Source organism: Exophiala bonariae, assembly GCF_035927105.1.
Source record: "Exophiala bonariae strain CCFEE 5792 chromosome Unknown scaffold_4, whole genome shotgun sequence".
NCBI lineage: Eukaryota > Fungi > Ascomycota > Eurotiomycetes > Chaetothyriales > Herpotrichiellaceae > Exophiala > Exophiala bonariae.
Genome location: NW_027042479.1, coordinates 1,088,599 through 1,102,890, shown reverse-complemented (window position 1 = coordinate 1,102,890; position 14,292 = coordinate 1,088,599). Strand labels below are relative to the sequence as shown.

At 51.1% G+C, this 14,292-nt stretch overlaps 5 protein-coding genes across 5 annotated transcripts; 2 read left to right on the top strand and 3 right to left on the bottom strand.

The window, feature by feature from the left end:
* Nucleotides 1-665: 665 nt before the first annotated feature.
* LTR84_009970 (uncharacterized protein) lies at nucleotides 666-1,421 on the top strand (the record flags this gene model as incomplete). The annotated part of the gene is made up of 1 exon (XM_064853508.1): nucleotides 666-1,421. The coding sequence occupies one exon, from the start codon at nucleotides 666-668 to the stop codon at nucleotides 1,419-1,421; it is 756 nt and encodes a 251-aa protein (XP_064709907.1).
* Nucleotides 1,422-2,461: 1,040 nt separating this feature from the next.
* Nucleotides 2,462-3,778, bottom strand: LTR84_009969 (uncharacterized protein; the record flags this gene model as incomplete). The annotated part of the gene is made up of 3 exons (XM_064853507.1): nucleotides 2,462-3,104; nucleotides 3,175-3,517; nucleotides 3,568-3,778. The coding sequence occupies 3 exons, from the start codon at nucleotides 3,776-3,778 to the stop codon at nucleotides 2,462-2,464; spliced, it is 1,197 nt and encodes a 398-aa protein (XP_064709906.1).
* A 650-nt stretch (nucleotides 3,779-4,428) lies between these two features.
* LTR84_009968 (uncharacterized protein) lies at nucleotides 4,429-4,909 on the top strand (the record flags this gene model as incomplete). Its single annotated transcript, XM_064853506.1, has 2 exons — nucleotides 4,429-4,494; nucleotides 4,658-4,909. 2 exons carry the CDS (start codon nucleotides 4,429-4,431, stop codon nucleotides 4,907-4,909), a joined length of 318 nt encoding a protein of 105 aa, XP_064709905.1.
* A 506-nt stretch (nucleotides 4,910-5,415) lies between these two features.
* Nucleotides 5,416-7,201, bottom strand: LTR84_009967 (uncharacterized protein; the record flags this gene model as incomplete). Its single annotated transcript, XM_064853505.1, has 3 exons — nucleotides 5,416-6,838; nucleotides 6,906-7,054; nucleotides 7,160-7,201. 3 exons carry the CDS (start codon nucleotides 7,199-7,201, stop codon nucleotides 5,416-5,418), a joined length of 1,614 nt encoding a protein of 537 aa, XP_064709904.1.
* Nucleotides 7,202-7,833: 632 nt separating this feature from the next.
* Nucleotides 7,834-9,708, bottom strand: LTR84_009966 (uncharacterized protein; the record flags this gene model as incomplete). The annotated part of the gene is made up of 1 exon (XM_064853504.1): nucleotides 7,834-9,708. The coding sequence occupies one exon, from the start codon at nucleotides 9,706-9,708 to the stop codon at nucleotides 7,834-7,836; it is 1,875 nt and encodes a 624-aa protein (XP_064709903.1).
* Nucleotides 9,709-14,292: the final 4,584 nt, after the last annotated feature.

Here is a 14,292-nt window from a genome sequence, read left to right as displayed (position 1 = left end):
ATCGCTATTCATACGCGGGCGTTTTGATTGCGATCGGCAGCGATCTGTCGACTGCAATATCCCCCACCAAGTGCAGTGCTTTCGGCAACTACCATTTGCCCAGCGTGCTGGAATTACTTTCTCTGAACTGACGTAGATCGTTGTTGATCCTGCTGGGCACCAGGTGACCGTAATCGACTTTTAACTACTATTTGGACAAACAAACAACCGTCTTCTGAGAAACCGCAGGGTTTGAAGAGGGAAGAGACGAGGGACATATTTTGGCTGTTTGTGTGAGGGAAAAGTCTCGCCATCATTTATCGACAGTGACTTGAGTTAACGTGGTGGTCACGCTGAATACACCACTGGGATCTTAGATCTTGAGCGACAGAACCAAAGGTCGTTGCCCTGGGGAAATTCTTCTCTTTGCGATGCGGCTGGTCTGAATCACTAGACTTACCCCATCGCCTCTTTACCTTCCGCTCGCTTGTTTGTTATCACGAAATCAAATCGAACAGAGAAGTGGTCTTATCTTGGTCTTTCCATCTTGACGCAGGGTGATATACTGCTGGACCCAACGAATCTCAAACGACAGAGTTCGCATAACTCACTTTTGACCAGAATCTGCTGGCTTTCGACACACCCGACTCGAAAGGACGAGAAACCCCCTACTAGAACTTGCAAATATGAGTCCACGATCGTTATCATCATGGTCACTGGCATGCATGCTTGTCATCTTCGCCCAAGACGCGACCGCAACCTTTCGGTTTTCTGACATCCAACTGATCGTTGGGTTCTCCTCCGGTTGCACGACATCCTACCAGAACTCCATTAGCAACTGCAATTTGAACGACCTGGCAGGTATCGGTGGATCCGGCTCCTGCTCTGCAAATTGTCAATCCAGCATCAGAAGCGCGCAGTCGGCGGTTCAGCGGGCATGTACTCGAGAAACGGCCGATAGCAATTCATTGATCGGCAAAATATTCGTCGGAGAGGCGGTTGACTTTCTATGTTTGCCGGTCGTGCAGACGCTCACAACCACGACTACGGTGCCATCGGCGAGGACAACAGCCGCATCAACGAACACTGAAACTGCAACGACAGAAACCACTGCGGCGAGATCAACATCATCAAGCAGTTCCCAAACGGAAACTTCTTCCACAGATCGTAGCACGGCCACAACAGAATCATCAGCATCATCATCCGAAACATCTTCTTCCACCCTCGAGACTACATCTTCCTCCCGAAGTACGGGCACGACGACTACCACATCGGCGGCTGCATCTACCACCACCGCTCGTTCCAACGGCGGCGACGCCGATACTGGCGGTGGCGGAAGCCCCTTCGACCCCCCTTTCAACAGTGGCGCGCCCACTCTGGAGGCTTTACAGCCGTATCTCCTGGCACTCACCTTCGTTTGGGCATTAATGGTGCTGCTCTAAACCCATCTATCTGATATCCGCCCCCCAAATTTAATGAAGATTACGAACTACCCCCAACCAAACCAAAGAAATCATCGCTGAAACTCCAACCCGTCGAACTGTCGAATTATCGAATATCACACGACACGCACCCCCAACAAACTGGTTCGCAATCAACCTCACGAAACAAATTCCAATCCAACAAATGTAATTACACGCAATACATCCGGGGAGAACAATGAGCGAGTCGAGTCTGTGTCTCTGTCTGTGTGCGAGGGCCACTTTTGACCCCATGTGAGTTGAGATATGGTTTTTGCAAACCCGCGAAGCACAGCGCAGGCGAGCGAAGGGGAAGGAGACGGAAGAGCTATGAGAAGTGGCGTTGTATTATTTCTTAATTCTCGAGAAGAGGTTGCGTCTGAGAGCGATACCCATCTGTCTTATCTGTCTGTCTATTTTGTTTACTCCAGTATAACATCTGGCTTGCCCTTTGGCTTCTGAAGCAATTGTCGACCTTTGTTCTGTCTATCAGATAACATAGCATAACATCACCAACGTCACATGTCGCCTCGCGAGGCCGGGAGATATACACAGATCATACATAAATAGCTTGATCAACATGAATATGATGCACCAGAGTAATACAATCAGCCTTGTTTCTCACTCGTTCGAGGTATGTGTTCCTTTGTCATGCCTCCAGATTGCGAGAATGGCTCAACTCCACGTGTCGGTTTCATATCCCACCACAGAGCTCGCGACGTGATTGACCAGGTCACCATTCCTTGAATCCAGACTCTACCGAGCTGTGCATTTTCATCAGCAGTCTCTTTCATTTTGGACAAGGGAGCAATAAGCGTGGACTGTTCGCACGCATCTACATCGGGAGAGCAGATCAACAAAGCCGCAACGGCATCTCAATCGTTCCACCTCTCTCCCCGCGGAAGAGAATTTCCGTGGCCATGCAATTCACCCACAGAGGAAGTGATCGGAGGATCTGACGTTCACCACATCTGCCTCATACCTCATGATAGATAATGGCGGCAGTCGGGAGATCCGCTGACTCACAACTTACTTCTTGCAGCCTCCAAAGGCTCAGTTCCCTCGGCAGATGGTGGTGTTGTCGATGAGATACTCTTCTGTCCTTCACCAACATCCGCATTAGGGAACCGCATCATGCCGTCCTGAATGGTCGTGGCGAGGACCACCCCTTGGTCGAAATCCCACAGGTAGGAATTGTGGCAACCGCGCTTATCCGCGCTGAACGTGGTCCACGATTCCTGCACGAACCACTTGGGCTTCCCCTGGTCGTCGACCATGCGCAGTGAATCTGCTGGTTGGTGGAAGATGACTGTGTGCGACAGGGAAGCCATGTTCGTGCGGATCCTCTGGAAGCCTGCGGCGTGTTGGATGAGGAAGAGGGAGTTGCGGTCGGAGGCGTAGAGATGGGCGGCGGCGTGAAGATTCAGGTCGATCGGTTGCGAGGCTTTGTGGACTCCTGTCGTGGTGGCATTCATGTTTTCGTCGTCATCGTCGAGGATTATGCGGTACAAAATAAGTTGCCGCCATCGAGTCGCCCCTTCTCCATCCTTGTCGCCGCCTTCCTCCACTTCCCCATTGTACTTGCACATGTCAACTTTTCGTGTTTCAACACCAGGAAACGCTGCGGCTGCGCGAGACCATGCCTCTTGTTCTTCCTCCTCCCACCTATCAATGACAGACACACATGAGCATCCGAAAATCTTGATAATGAAATTGTAAGAAGCACTGCACTTACCAGAGGGCGTCAGCTCCTGGTGCCAGTGGATGATCTTCGCAAGCCTTGCCACTCAAAACACTTCGGTACGTGGTGGCAATATGATCGCGAGGTAAACTCTGGTGGTTGTAATCCTTCCACTTGCCAGACCCTGTCTCTGGCCGCTTGAACGAGATAGTCGTGACAAAGCATGGCGTCTTCCCGAATGCGGCAGCCTCGGACTCTTGGAAGACATCCACACTTCTCAAGCAATAGTTGCCGCCATCACGGATCCTCCTCACTCGGTATATAAATGGAGTATCGATCGCCCCTGGAAGAATGAAGTGACCTGTTACTTGCTGCAGTATCACAGAGAGATCAGTTTCTTGGGAGAACATGGCATGTTTCTGTCTTATGGGGAGCATATTGCCTTACGTACATGTACGACAAATCCATGATCGACTGTCTGGCCAGCAGCGCAAACGGCCTGGCTGTAGACGTGACCACCAAAGGTTCTCTTATGAGGGGCTGGGGGCCAAGCGGGCGTTAAAGACTCGAACTGGTCATCTCCGAGAGCTTTCAAGGCCATGAGGCGCTTCCATGATATGGGCTTCTTCCCTAGCGTAGTATCGAACTTCCGAGTCATGGTTGTGAGGTTTTCGAGCCTCTAGATCTTGAAGATATATTCGATGATCTATGCTCTCATCGAAGCTTCATGCTGAGCACAGTACGTTCCAAGATAGACAACCAGTTCTGCTTATAATTGAGGTAAAGACCAATGTCAAGCGTGCGCTGTCCACGGCAATGTCAAGTAGCTGTTGTATGTGCCAATGCTTCGCCTTGCCGCGATCAAGCCTGTGTTGTTGATCGCAGTCAAATACTTAGCTCAGCGCTTTACTACCTCGGTCCCAGACAAGCTGGGCATAGCGTGGTTCGGATATCTCTTCCGTTTCACATTTCGGATACACTGGCAACAGAAGTCGAACTTATAAGCTCATTGTCAGAAGATTGGGCATGAAGGAAAGTAAGGCCACTCAAGGTCAGATGACAATGACTTGGCTTCCGCTTGATTTTGCCAATGAGGCCATAATTGGTGAAATACAAGAAGGCCAAGCAACGTGATCAATGCTGGGGGGCAGTGACATCATCCATCCCTCCATCATTGATGGTCTTCTCACGAAAGTGTTTACCTTCTCCCTTTCGCCTCCACGATCACTGAATAGTTGAAAGACACCTTCAAGACACGACTATATACTGAGAAAAGCCTGTTCGCCTCAAAACGACACTCACGTCACAATGGCATCCTCGGACCAATCCTCAAATACTGAGTCTCAGCCATCCATGATCGCGGGTCACGCAAAGGTACGTTCTCTGCACTGCTGTCGTACGCAGGTTTCCAAGCTTCGATCCAGAATGTTATAGCCTGCCATACCTTGTCCAAATACCAGGCTTCTTGCGGAACTATCTTCCCTCTCTCCCCAAATCCCCCAAATCCACCGACTGACAACTGAACCCCACGAAATAGTACGTCCAAGGTGCCATCTCCTCTGCACTGGGCTACGAGACCGGCGAGCAAACAAAGTCTGAAGCGGTCAAGGAAATGAAAGACGCACAGTCGCAGTCGTCGTCAGACAGCGGCCCGCCCACGAAATCCCGCGTCTTGGGTGTTGTCGAGAACGCCGCCGGCAAAGTCACGGGCTGTGAGGGCATGGAAGCCGAGGGCCAGCAGCGTCTTCCACATGGAGCGGGTGTTGAGGAAACCAATGGGACTGGTTGAGTTGAGTTGATTGGGTTGCAGGTTGCAGGTTGCAGGTTGGAGGGCATGGTTTGCCGAGCGGAGGTGAGGCGGAACAAGGACGCAGGCAGACAACCACTGAGGTTGGAGGAAGGTATTCAAACATATGGTAGTGGTGGATGAATGTGTGTGAAGACAATGCTGCAGGCCCTTCTCGAGTCCGGCAAGTGTTGTGTTTTGCTGGAGAAAAAGAACAGAGAGCATTTCCCTACATCAAGCATTGTATTTGTGTTTGTAACTGTATCAGTGGTAGATTGGAGGGATCGTGACGTCGTTGCTGTGCGATGCGACCTTTTTCTCTATGAGAATAGACAACAGCTCTCTTTTCTGTCCAATTGGCGCGGATATTGGCTTCTAACGTAGGAAGCAGTGTGCAGATTGACGGAATTGACATCTATCGCATCTTCCCCGAAGGTCGCCAAAGCTTGATCCAGGAATGCCTTCGGCCCGCTTCATTTCCTTCATTCTCTCATTTCAGTCATGCCTCATCAAGTTCCTGTGTCTGCCCGAGATCGAGGCAAGGGCACTTCACCATTTTGAGCAGCTCTTTCCACAATGATGCTATCATGTAAATCTTCGCCACCATCTCGCATACTGAATTCATCGTCAAGATCATCAATCCCGTCGCGACCCTTGTGGGCATCCACGCCCTCCCAATCACGAGCGAGGTCTCTCTCGACATCCGGGTCAGGAAAGGTGTGTCCTCTGTACCGGTCTCGTTCGTTTTCCTTGGCCTTGACTTCTTCGGCGTCATAGTCTGGCTTTTCCCAGCCATCACCTACCTCCCCCAGAGTCGCGCCGTGGTCTTGGCCCATGTGTGTCGGTCCGTCACTGGAATGGTACCAGCCTTGATCCACCCACGCTGTGAGGAATTCCTTTGCGCGCTCACCTAGGCCAAAGTATCCTGGGTTGTCACGGGGGTAGAACATTGACGTGTGTGCTGTGGTTTCGTCCTGGGCTTTCTCGTTGATGGTCGGCGTCCACTTGAAGCCGGACCCCGTATCCAACCTCTCCTGGGATGCCTTGGTTTCCTGTCCATTTTTCATCACGTTCACTGGGAGATTGCAGAATGTGCGCTCCTTGCCGGCCAAACTACTAGTGATGCCGTAGCCTTCTCTAGCACCTTTGCCCAGATTGGTGAACATGTTACCACAGCCGGATCCTCTCTCTTTACAAGCCTGTTCAAGGTCCTTGACCCGTTTCTGCAGTCTTTCTGGTTTGAACAGCTCACCAACGAACAATAGGTGGTCTCCTGCCCACTGCCATCCCAAACTCAATTTTTCCTTTTGCGAGTATAGTGCAGCTGCTCCACCAGCCACGACAGCACCTGCAGCACCTGCAAACATAGCGTACTTGCCCCAAGACTGCCATTTGGGTGCCGCAGCTGCGTCGGCCGCAGCCGACGTCGGCGCAGGCAATGCTCCCACTGCTCTACTGGCAGAAGCAGCTGAACCTACGGCGGGCTCTGATTTTGATCCCCACCCGAAAATGGAGGCCACTTCGTTGTAGGTGTTGTAGGCGTTTGCCACAGTCTTGTGGCCGCTTTCGATTCCGTGCGCAACCATGCCCGGAGCCAGGCCTAGGAAAGGTGTATCGAAAGCTAGAATGCCTTGAATATGTGGGAACATGAAGTTTTCAGCAACATGGGAAGCATCCTCGGAGAGCGGAGGATTTGGATGTGACGTCGAGGTGGAAGAATTCAGGGCGGTGTTGGAGGGATAATTGGGTCTTTCAGGATTCTGTCGTGAGGAGGCCGCTGGGATAGGTTGCTCTTTGGCGAGGAGGAGATATGTCTCAGCTGCAACTATTCCTCCCATCGAATGCCCGATGAGCATGACATGGATCGACGGATCGATCGTGGGTGAAGGGGTGTGGTGGGCGACCTCGAGGTCGATGACTTTGTTCTCAAGCCTGGGGTCCAGAGGACATCAGTTTCCAACGCTATGCTGGCATCTCAACTGGGCTCAGGCCTACATACCATTCTCGGAAGCGTGAGACACATTCTTTGAGTTCCCCTCGGGTCTCAAATTTGGGGTACGTCACCGCTAACACGTCTATCTCAGGAAGGGCATGGCTGACGAGCGCTCTGAGGTGTTCCGGGAAGTTCCCAAAGGTGTCGTCGCCACCCTGAATGAGTAGTGAGTATCAGTATGATCATGTATTCCACCAACAGCGGATGAAAACAAACAAACTTGGCCTGTTCATGTCGGTAGCGGACGAGAAAGAGCTTACCTTGAAGCCGTGGATGAAGACAAGAAGGAGAGTCTTGCGCATCCTTGTGGGATAGAGATATGTACAATCTCTGCATCATTTGTGGCGCACGGAGCCTTGCATTGGATCAACTTGAAATTCAGAGCACTTACTGAATTCACGAATACATGTTAGACCGCGAAGACCAGAGACCGCTGGAATCCCATCGCTTCAGCGGAGAAAACCCGTCGGTTTGAACATGACGTTGAATTTGCCTCGTTTGGGGGCCACGTGATTGTCCCCAGCGCACGCGCTAAGGATGCTGGCCATTCACATCTTTGCTTTACAGCTTACTTCCCCTCCAAGGATTGACCATTTCAGACATAGAGGGATGAATTTCAACAACGGTTTAGGAAGAGAACAGAGACTACTTTATAATTCAAGGCCTGATGTCAATGATTTCTGGTATTGGTGTGAGCTATCTAAGCAGAGTAGTGGTATACCACATGTAGTGAAGCTCCTAGCCTGGACAAGACCTGTCGTCTTGGACAATTGATCCTCCCAACTCTGGGTATGTTGCCATAATGGACCTGTATGAAAACCCCACCCGATGCATGTCGCTAAGTACAATTCCTCTAATAGTGTAAAACGCCACGCCATGCTGGAAGCAGATCATGTCTGCAGAAAAAGGAAGTTGAGGAGTGATATCCTGTCACTCAAAATTGATAAGGCTGCTGATGAGTAACTGGCGTGGATACATTGCTATGTTGCCAATTTTCAAGCTGCATCATTGGTAAAGGGCCAACATGACGCTCAGTTGATACCTTGCTGAGTGGTTGATAGTGGATTTGATCAGATGGTACATTTCTGATGGGCCCTTGCAGGGCAGTTGATGGCGGTGGTATCAAAAGGGTATTGACGTGTCGGACCGGTCGATATGGAGAAGCCCGATGGGTCAAAAAGTATGAAGGAGATAGCCCCGGTAAGGTTGGTGTGTTTGTTTGGTAGCCATTGGAAGGCGATGTATGTGCTGAAGGATAAAGCGAGGGTGGTCGGGTGCCGTCCCCAATGCTTGGAATGGGGTTTTGGAAGAGATTCTGAGGGATCGCAGAAATCGGTGTTACCGGCTGAGAATATCCACTAGTGCTAACTGGATAGACAGTGGACATTGCTCGAGTCGACGGAACGTTGAGAGGAGCAAGATGATTGGTGGATAGGCCATGCGTTGATGGCATCCGCACAGGATCCTGCCTAGGCGCATCGAAGAATGTCGACACACTGCTAGAATTATCTGCCGGATGCTTCAAGGCCGATGGTGATACTCGAACATTGCTGGGCGGATAAGGGATGGAATTTGGAACTCCATTTGCTGAACCAGAAATGGAACCAGAATAATGTTGTCGTTTGGCAGGTGGGAGATCCAGGGATTGATCTAAACTTCTTTTCCTCTCAGATCGATACGAGTTTAATAGATGTTGACGTAGTGGTGAGCTGGGAAGCTGGGTTGTGGACGGTAAGGGGTGCGGTAACGTTGGGTAATTTTGACTCAGTGACACTTGGTTTGCAAATGGACTGACGCTGTGGTGAGTGGAGGGGGGCGAGGGTAGCTTGTTCGAGAAACTTTGTGAGGTTGGTGTCACGGGTGCTGTTCCTCTGCCTTCTTCTGCAACGGGTAGCTTGGAGGCTTTGTCGTAGAACGCGCCAAACCTTCCCAATTTGGCCTTCCATTGACTCCACTCTTCAGCCGAGGCATACAAGTCATATCTCATATTGCTGAGAAATTCCACCTCCATGATGTGAATTTCAGTGACTGAGATTCCCGAAACCTCTGCCCACGTTTTGTTGGTGTAGGTGTTGTCATCCAGAAACTTATTTCCCAGCATCAATGCAATGGTCAACAATCGAAACTCACTCCCGCGTTTGCCGCTCACTGTAGGATTAAATCGTTTGAGACGATATATGAACATGAGTGCCAATAGAATGACGTTCTTGCCAACCTGAGTGGTGCTGATTATTGTCGTGACCCATTTTCGAAAGCCAATTGATGGTGTGGCGTCTGGAAGAAGTCCTCTTTCGAGGGCACTCTCCAACGGTAGATCCTCTGCATGCTGCAGAGTTTTGGCGGTTTCAAACCAGAACAAACAGGTAATTTCCGCTGCAAATTCAGCCAGACTTCCTTTGCTCTTGTTCACCGACTCTGGAATTTGGAGATGGGGGGCGATTGCATCGATCTTGATCTGGTCGACCGGACGATGTGTGAAAGAGCTCACACTGTTCGACGGTGGGGCGATCGTGTACTGGCTGGTGTTGATACTCGAAGAGATCTGACCGCGGTGTGGGTTTGTGCCATAACTGTCTCGACTCGACACTCCATTTGGCTGGATCGGCAGAGTTGAGTAACCAGCGTAGCTGTTTTCCAATATTACTCCAGGCATGGCCTTCGATGTTGGAGGAGTCGGTAGACCTGTAGAATACGGAGCCTTGATTTGTTCCCACCTCTTCAACCCATTCGTGATTGTCTGATCGAGGGTGGGCTTTGGGTTTGACTTGAGCCAGTCAAGGTTGTGGATGGAGTCGTAAAGCACCGACATGAGCAAGGTTGGGTTGTGCGAGTGGTGGAAGAAAATCAGGGAGACTTCAAGGACATCAGGTTGTAAAGGCGGCCGATGGAGGGGACGTCATGAGATGGTGGTGAGGATGGAAGTGAAAGATGTATGAGGTGAAGTGAAACTGGAGGAGACTGCCTCATGAATGAAGGTATCCGAAATCAAGGGACATTGCAGAGCACAAGGAAAGAGTTCAGGCAGTCAGGTCAGACAGTGACCAGCATTTCTGATGTTTTGGAGTGATGGACTGAAATGGGGATTGGAATGAAGGCCGTCTTTGAGGGTGGATCCGTGAAAGGAAGACCTTTGAGCAAACCTGAACGCGGGCGGCGGTGATTATGAACGCAATACGGATATGGATATCAAGCACGTACACTCTCCAGGAGCAACCATAAAGTCAAAGACAATAAATGGAAAGAACGTAGACAGCCGGGGAGATGGGAGGTAAGGTTTGTGGCGGCCCAAACGAATGGGTCACGAAGAGGTAGCTGGTGGTGCTGCTGATGATGATCTCGCGTTTTGGGGTTATTTTCATTGATACTCCATACAGACTCACACACGGCCTTGTCTTGGATGGCAGGCGGTTCGAGGCTCGGCCTGGTAGTTGATGTCAGGGCCCTCGCTAGCCCCAGTGGGAAAGGCAGAGCTTTCGCAGAATGGGATGAGCCCAGTTGCAGCAGGAAACGAGGCAGGAATTAGACAGAAGGGTCAAAGGCAAGCCGCAGAGCAAGCTACGAACTGGGTACGGTCGGCGAGCCAATCATGGGTCAGGCGCAGGGACCTCAAGATGGAGCAAGAAAAACTGGCACAAGAATAATGAATTGCCAAAGTGGACTAAGACGGGATGGCGGAGTGCAAGGTGATGGCATGTTTTGGAAAAAGAAAGGATTACGGAAGACTAGGATGATGGACTGGGTACGAAGGCAAGTCAAAGGCGAGCCTGAGCGGGAAAAACGGAGTGACGGCGAAGCAGACGGTGCAAATCAAATGGTGACGGCAACTGAGCGCAGGACCATGCCAATAATGATGCGAAATAATGTCCACCGAACACATTTTAGCTCGGCTGTCGTATCAAAGGCTGCCTGTAGCCTGTAGGTCCAAGGGATGTTGCAGTATCCGTACAGGAGTATTCGGTATTGAGGGGCCTGCGTGTGTGTGTGGTGATCCTGAGTCTAAGCCCGAGCCCGAGCCTTGAGCCTGAGCCATGAGGAGTTCAAAAAAAACCAAGGACTAGGAAGAAGCCTTGGGGTCTTAGTGAAGTTTTCCCCCTTTGACTTGGGACCTGGTCACGGAGAGGGGTGGGTGCACTGAAATGCTATCCAGGGATGTTGTGTGGAGTGAGACTACAATTACGCCTTCGCCTTCGCACTCGCCGTCTGTGCAAGCGTGAGTGAGGGCGCAAGGTGTTTGAACTCTGTCCGTGTGTACCGAGTACAAATACAGGATCTTGGGTGGTGGATGGGTCCGGGATGAAGGGGCGCGACCTTTGATTGTCCCGGACGTGGACTGCTCTCCAACTAGCAATAATAGTCCCTGCTGCTTGCACGTAGGCCGAAGCGGGGATGCTTCCAAGGAGTTCTGAGCGCAAGGGAACGTGCTACGAAAAGTGTACCTCGTAAGTGGCCACTCACTGTGCACTGCATCGAGGCAAGGGCTTGGTTCACTAGCGCTGGTGCCAGTGGGAGAAACATTTGACGGAGTACGAGTTGGGTACTTGTTCCTGTGAAGGGTTTGTAATTTTGCATCAGGAAAGCATCCCAGGATGTGTGAGACGGTGGTGACTCGTGAGCACCATCGGAGCTGCGCCAGTGCGCTAAGGGCTGAATAATAGTGACATGAGTAACGCACGGCTCTGGTAAATGGAATTGCAGGTGAAATTGGAGCCCTGGTTGCTAGAGCGCAGTGCTGTCCATCGCTTCCTGTTTGGCTGCAGGCTGCATTCCAGGTGGGTGCCAGTGATGACCAGCGTGACAAGGGCTAACGAGGCCAGAGCAGGTGTGAAGCCTGAAAACAGCAGTCGGGGGGGTTTGAAAATGGCTGACGGCTCCGGTTAGGCTGCTTAGGCTGGCTTGGGTCAAACTCGAACCCGCTAAGCCAGTCTGTAACCGCATGAAGAACGGCATTTGGCGGGGGGCCGTGGTCGCTGGTCACCACTGTTTTCCCTGTCATAGCGCCTGGATCAGCACCACCAGCATCAGGTAGGACCTTCCGTGAGCACCGAGTAAAAACTGGGGCGCAACGCCCAGGTTTCCAGGCGGTCGCTGTGGGCGGTTGGGCGGTGGCCCTCGGACGATAGGCACAGACTAAGCAGGAAACCACCCAACAAAGGTGTCTTGCCGTAGTGCAGGTGTGATGTTGTCTGGCTACTAGTTAAGACGCTAGCAACTAACTCCAAACCATCTCATCATGACAGTCTACAGAGGATAGGTACGGATACCACCGAAAATCAATGCAGCTGATCCTTAGCTCAGAGATGCCACTCACAGGCTCAGGCTGAGGATCGAGAAACTTACTCGTACGGAGTACGCATCCTACGAGTAAAAGTTTGTAGAGTGGAACCTGCAAGAACGGTTTGACGAAAAATGCCAGTGCTCTCTTCACTGTTCAGTGTTCTTGATTCAGCAGCAAAGGTCGAGCGGTGATTTTGTCCTTGACCGTTGGTTCAACCAGTCTCCCGTCTAGACGTGACACAGTGGGCTAGCTGGGTCGCGGCGCAACAAGTTGCAGCTGGTGAGTACGAGTAGGCAAGCGGCTATCGTGGCACATGGAACCCGTCACTAAAACGGCATGCTCAAGTTTTGCCACGCACCCTTATGGGGACGAAGCAATCAGCCTCCTGCTGCCTCAGCCAGCGTCAAAACGAGAGTGCTGTCGTAGGACGGGCAGCATGTTGTAGACGAGTGGAGCCGCGATAATGTCGACTGACAGGAATGGAGCCAGTAGGAGATGCTTCAAGAACCTGGTAACATTAGTGACTAGCGAAGACGACATCTTGTGATGGGCAAGGTGTTGGGATATTGCACCACAAAATAGGAGACGGTTTGATCGTCAGATGTACATGTCCGTCCAGCTAAAAATCATGAGGAATGGGTTTGCTGCCCCAAGAAGTCAAAACCAGAAACAATTGCAACTATAACTAGCGTAAGCGAGGAACGAGGAAAGGGCAACCTGTTCGGAGTGCAGTACTCCATCAGGAGAGGGAGGCACAGTTCACGAGTCTACACCCAAGCTTGCCTGGTTTAACACGCGTCTTGGTTTGATATTTCGCGTTGGACCTGAGGGTGGAGCCTGATGGAGGGATAGACATGATACCTAGATCCAGTATTATTGACGTCTGACTTTCTGGCCACTGTCGACGTATGCCTGGAATAACAACAACCTGAGTAGGGCAAGGTTTCGCAAGGACTAAACAGGACACAAAATAGGTTTCCTCCGGATGCACCACGGATTGGGAGATCTCGATTTTGCAGCATTTGAGGATTACTCTTCCAGTGATCCTTGTTTGTGAGGTGTCGGAGATCTCCTGAGTCGTCCTGGGAGTCCCGGACACTTGACACGCAGCGATCAAGGCACTAGGTTCTGGATTACGGAGTAGGTGCACAAAGGATTATAATTTTCATGACGTTTAGCAGAATTGACTGCCCGAAGCCTGGGTGCGAAGATGCATAAATGGAGTTAAGAGAGTCTGCATGCGGGTCTGGAAACAATCCTATCGTTGATCTGGATTTGAGTGGCGCATCTTTTCGAATCACTTGCAGGCGACTACGGGCCAGAAAACCGGTCTGAAGGGGATTGCGAAGGATTGGGATGTCAAAATCTCCCAGGGTTACGAAGCAAGAGATGGGATACGTACTCGGTACAAGTGCTGCTGAGCCACTTTTACTGGGAGTAGCCACCTGCCTTGAGACAATAATGATAATAATCATAACGATCACGAAACTTCTGTCAGAATCCAGAGCAAGCAGCAGGGATTAAGGCCAGCAGATCCGACTAATGCTACTAGATACGAGTAGGAGAGACACTCCGAGTGATAGACCTCAGATGTCTCGTTTCGTACGAGTCTGGATACTCGCACCTGTGCCCGGCTCTGCCCACCACTTTGTGCAGAGAAAACGGGCGGCAGAAAAAAGGGGAAGATCAAAGACCAAATGCCTACAGGTTGGTGGGCTCGTAGCCGGAGGTCTCTGTTTCGACATCAAGCGAGCCATATGATTCTCTCTAGTAGTCGCTTGAAGGACGACCGATTCTCAGGCGAAAACCCTTCAAAGCATCACTCGACTACTACTCGCAGTATCTAGCTTTCCTGGCGTCTGCTACGTAATAATAGCGCTTTCAATCCGATCAGCACAGGCTGCAGCTTTCTGCTCCACCCACGCATTTGTGTCTTGTGTGACACTTCCAACATATTGTAATTTACAACAGTCGTGGTGGAATTCTAATGCAAGTGCGACGCCGCGCACTAAGGGAGACATAAGTCACAAAACCTATGAGCCGAACAAGCAAGTGAGAGAACTCGTACGTCGTCCTCCACAGAAACCATGGGCCATGGCATGGCTTGTTTCGCATTTA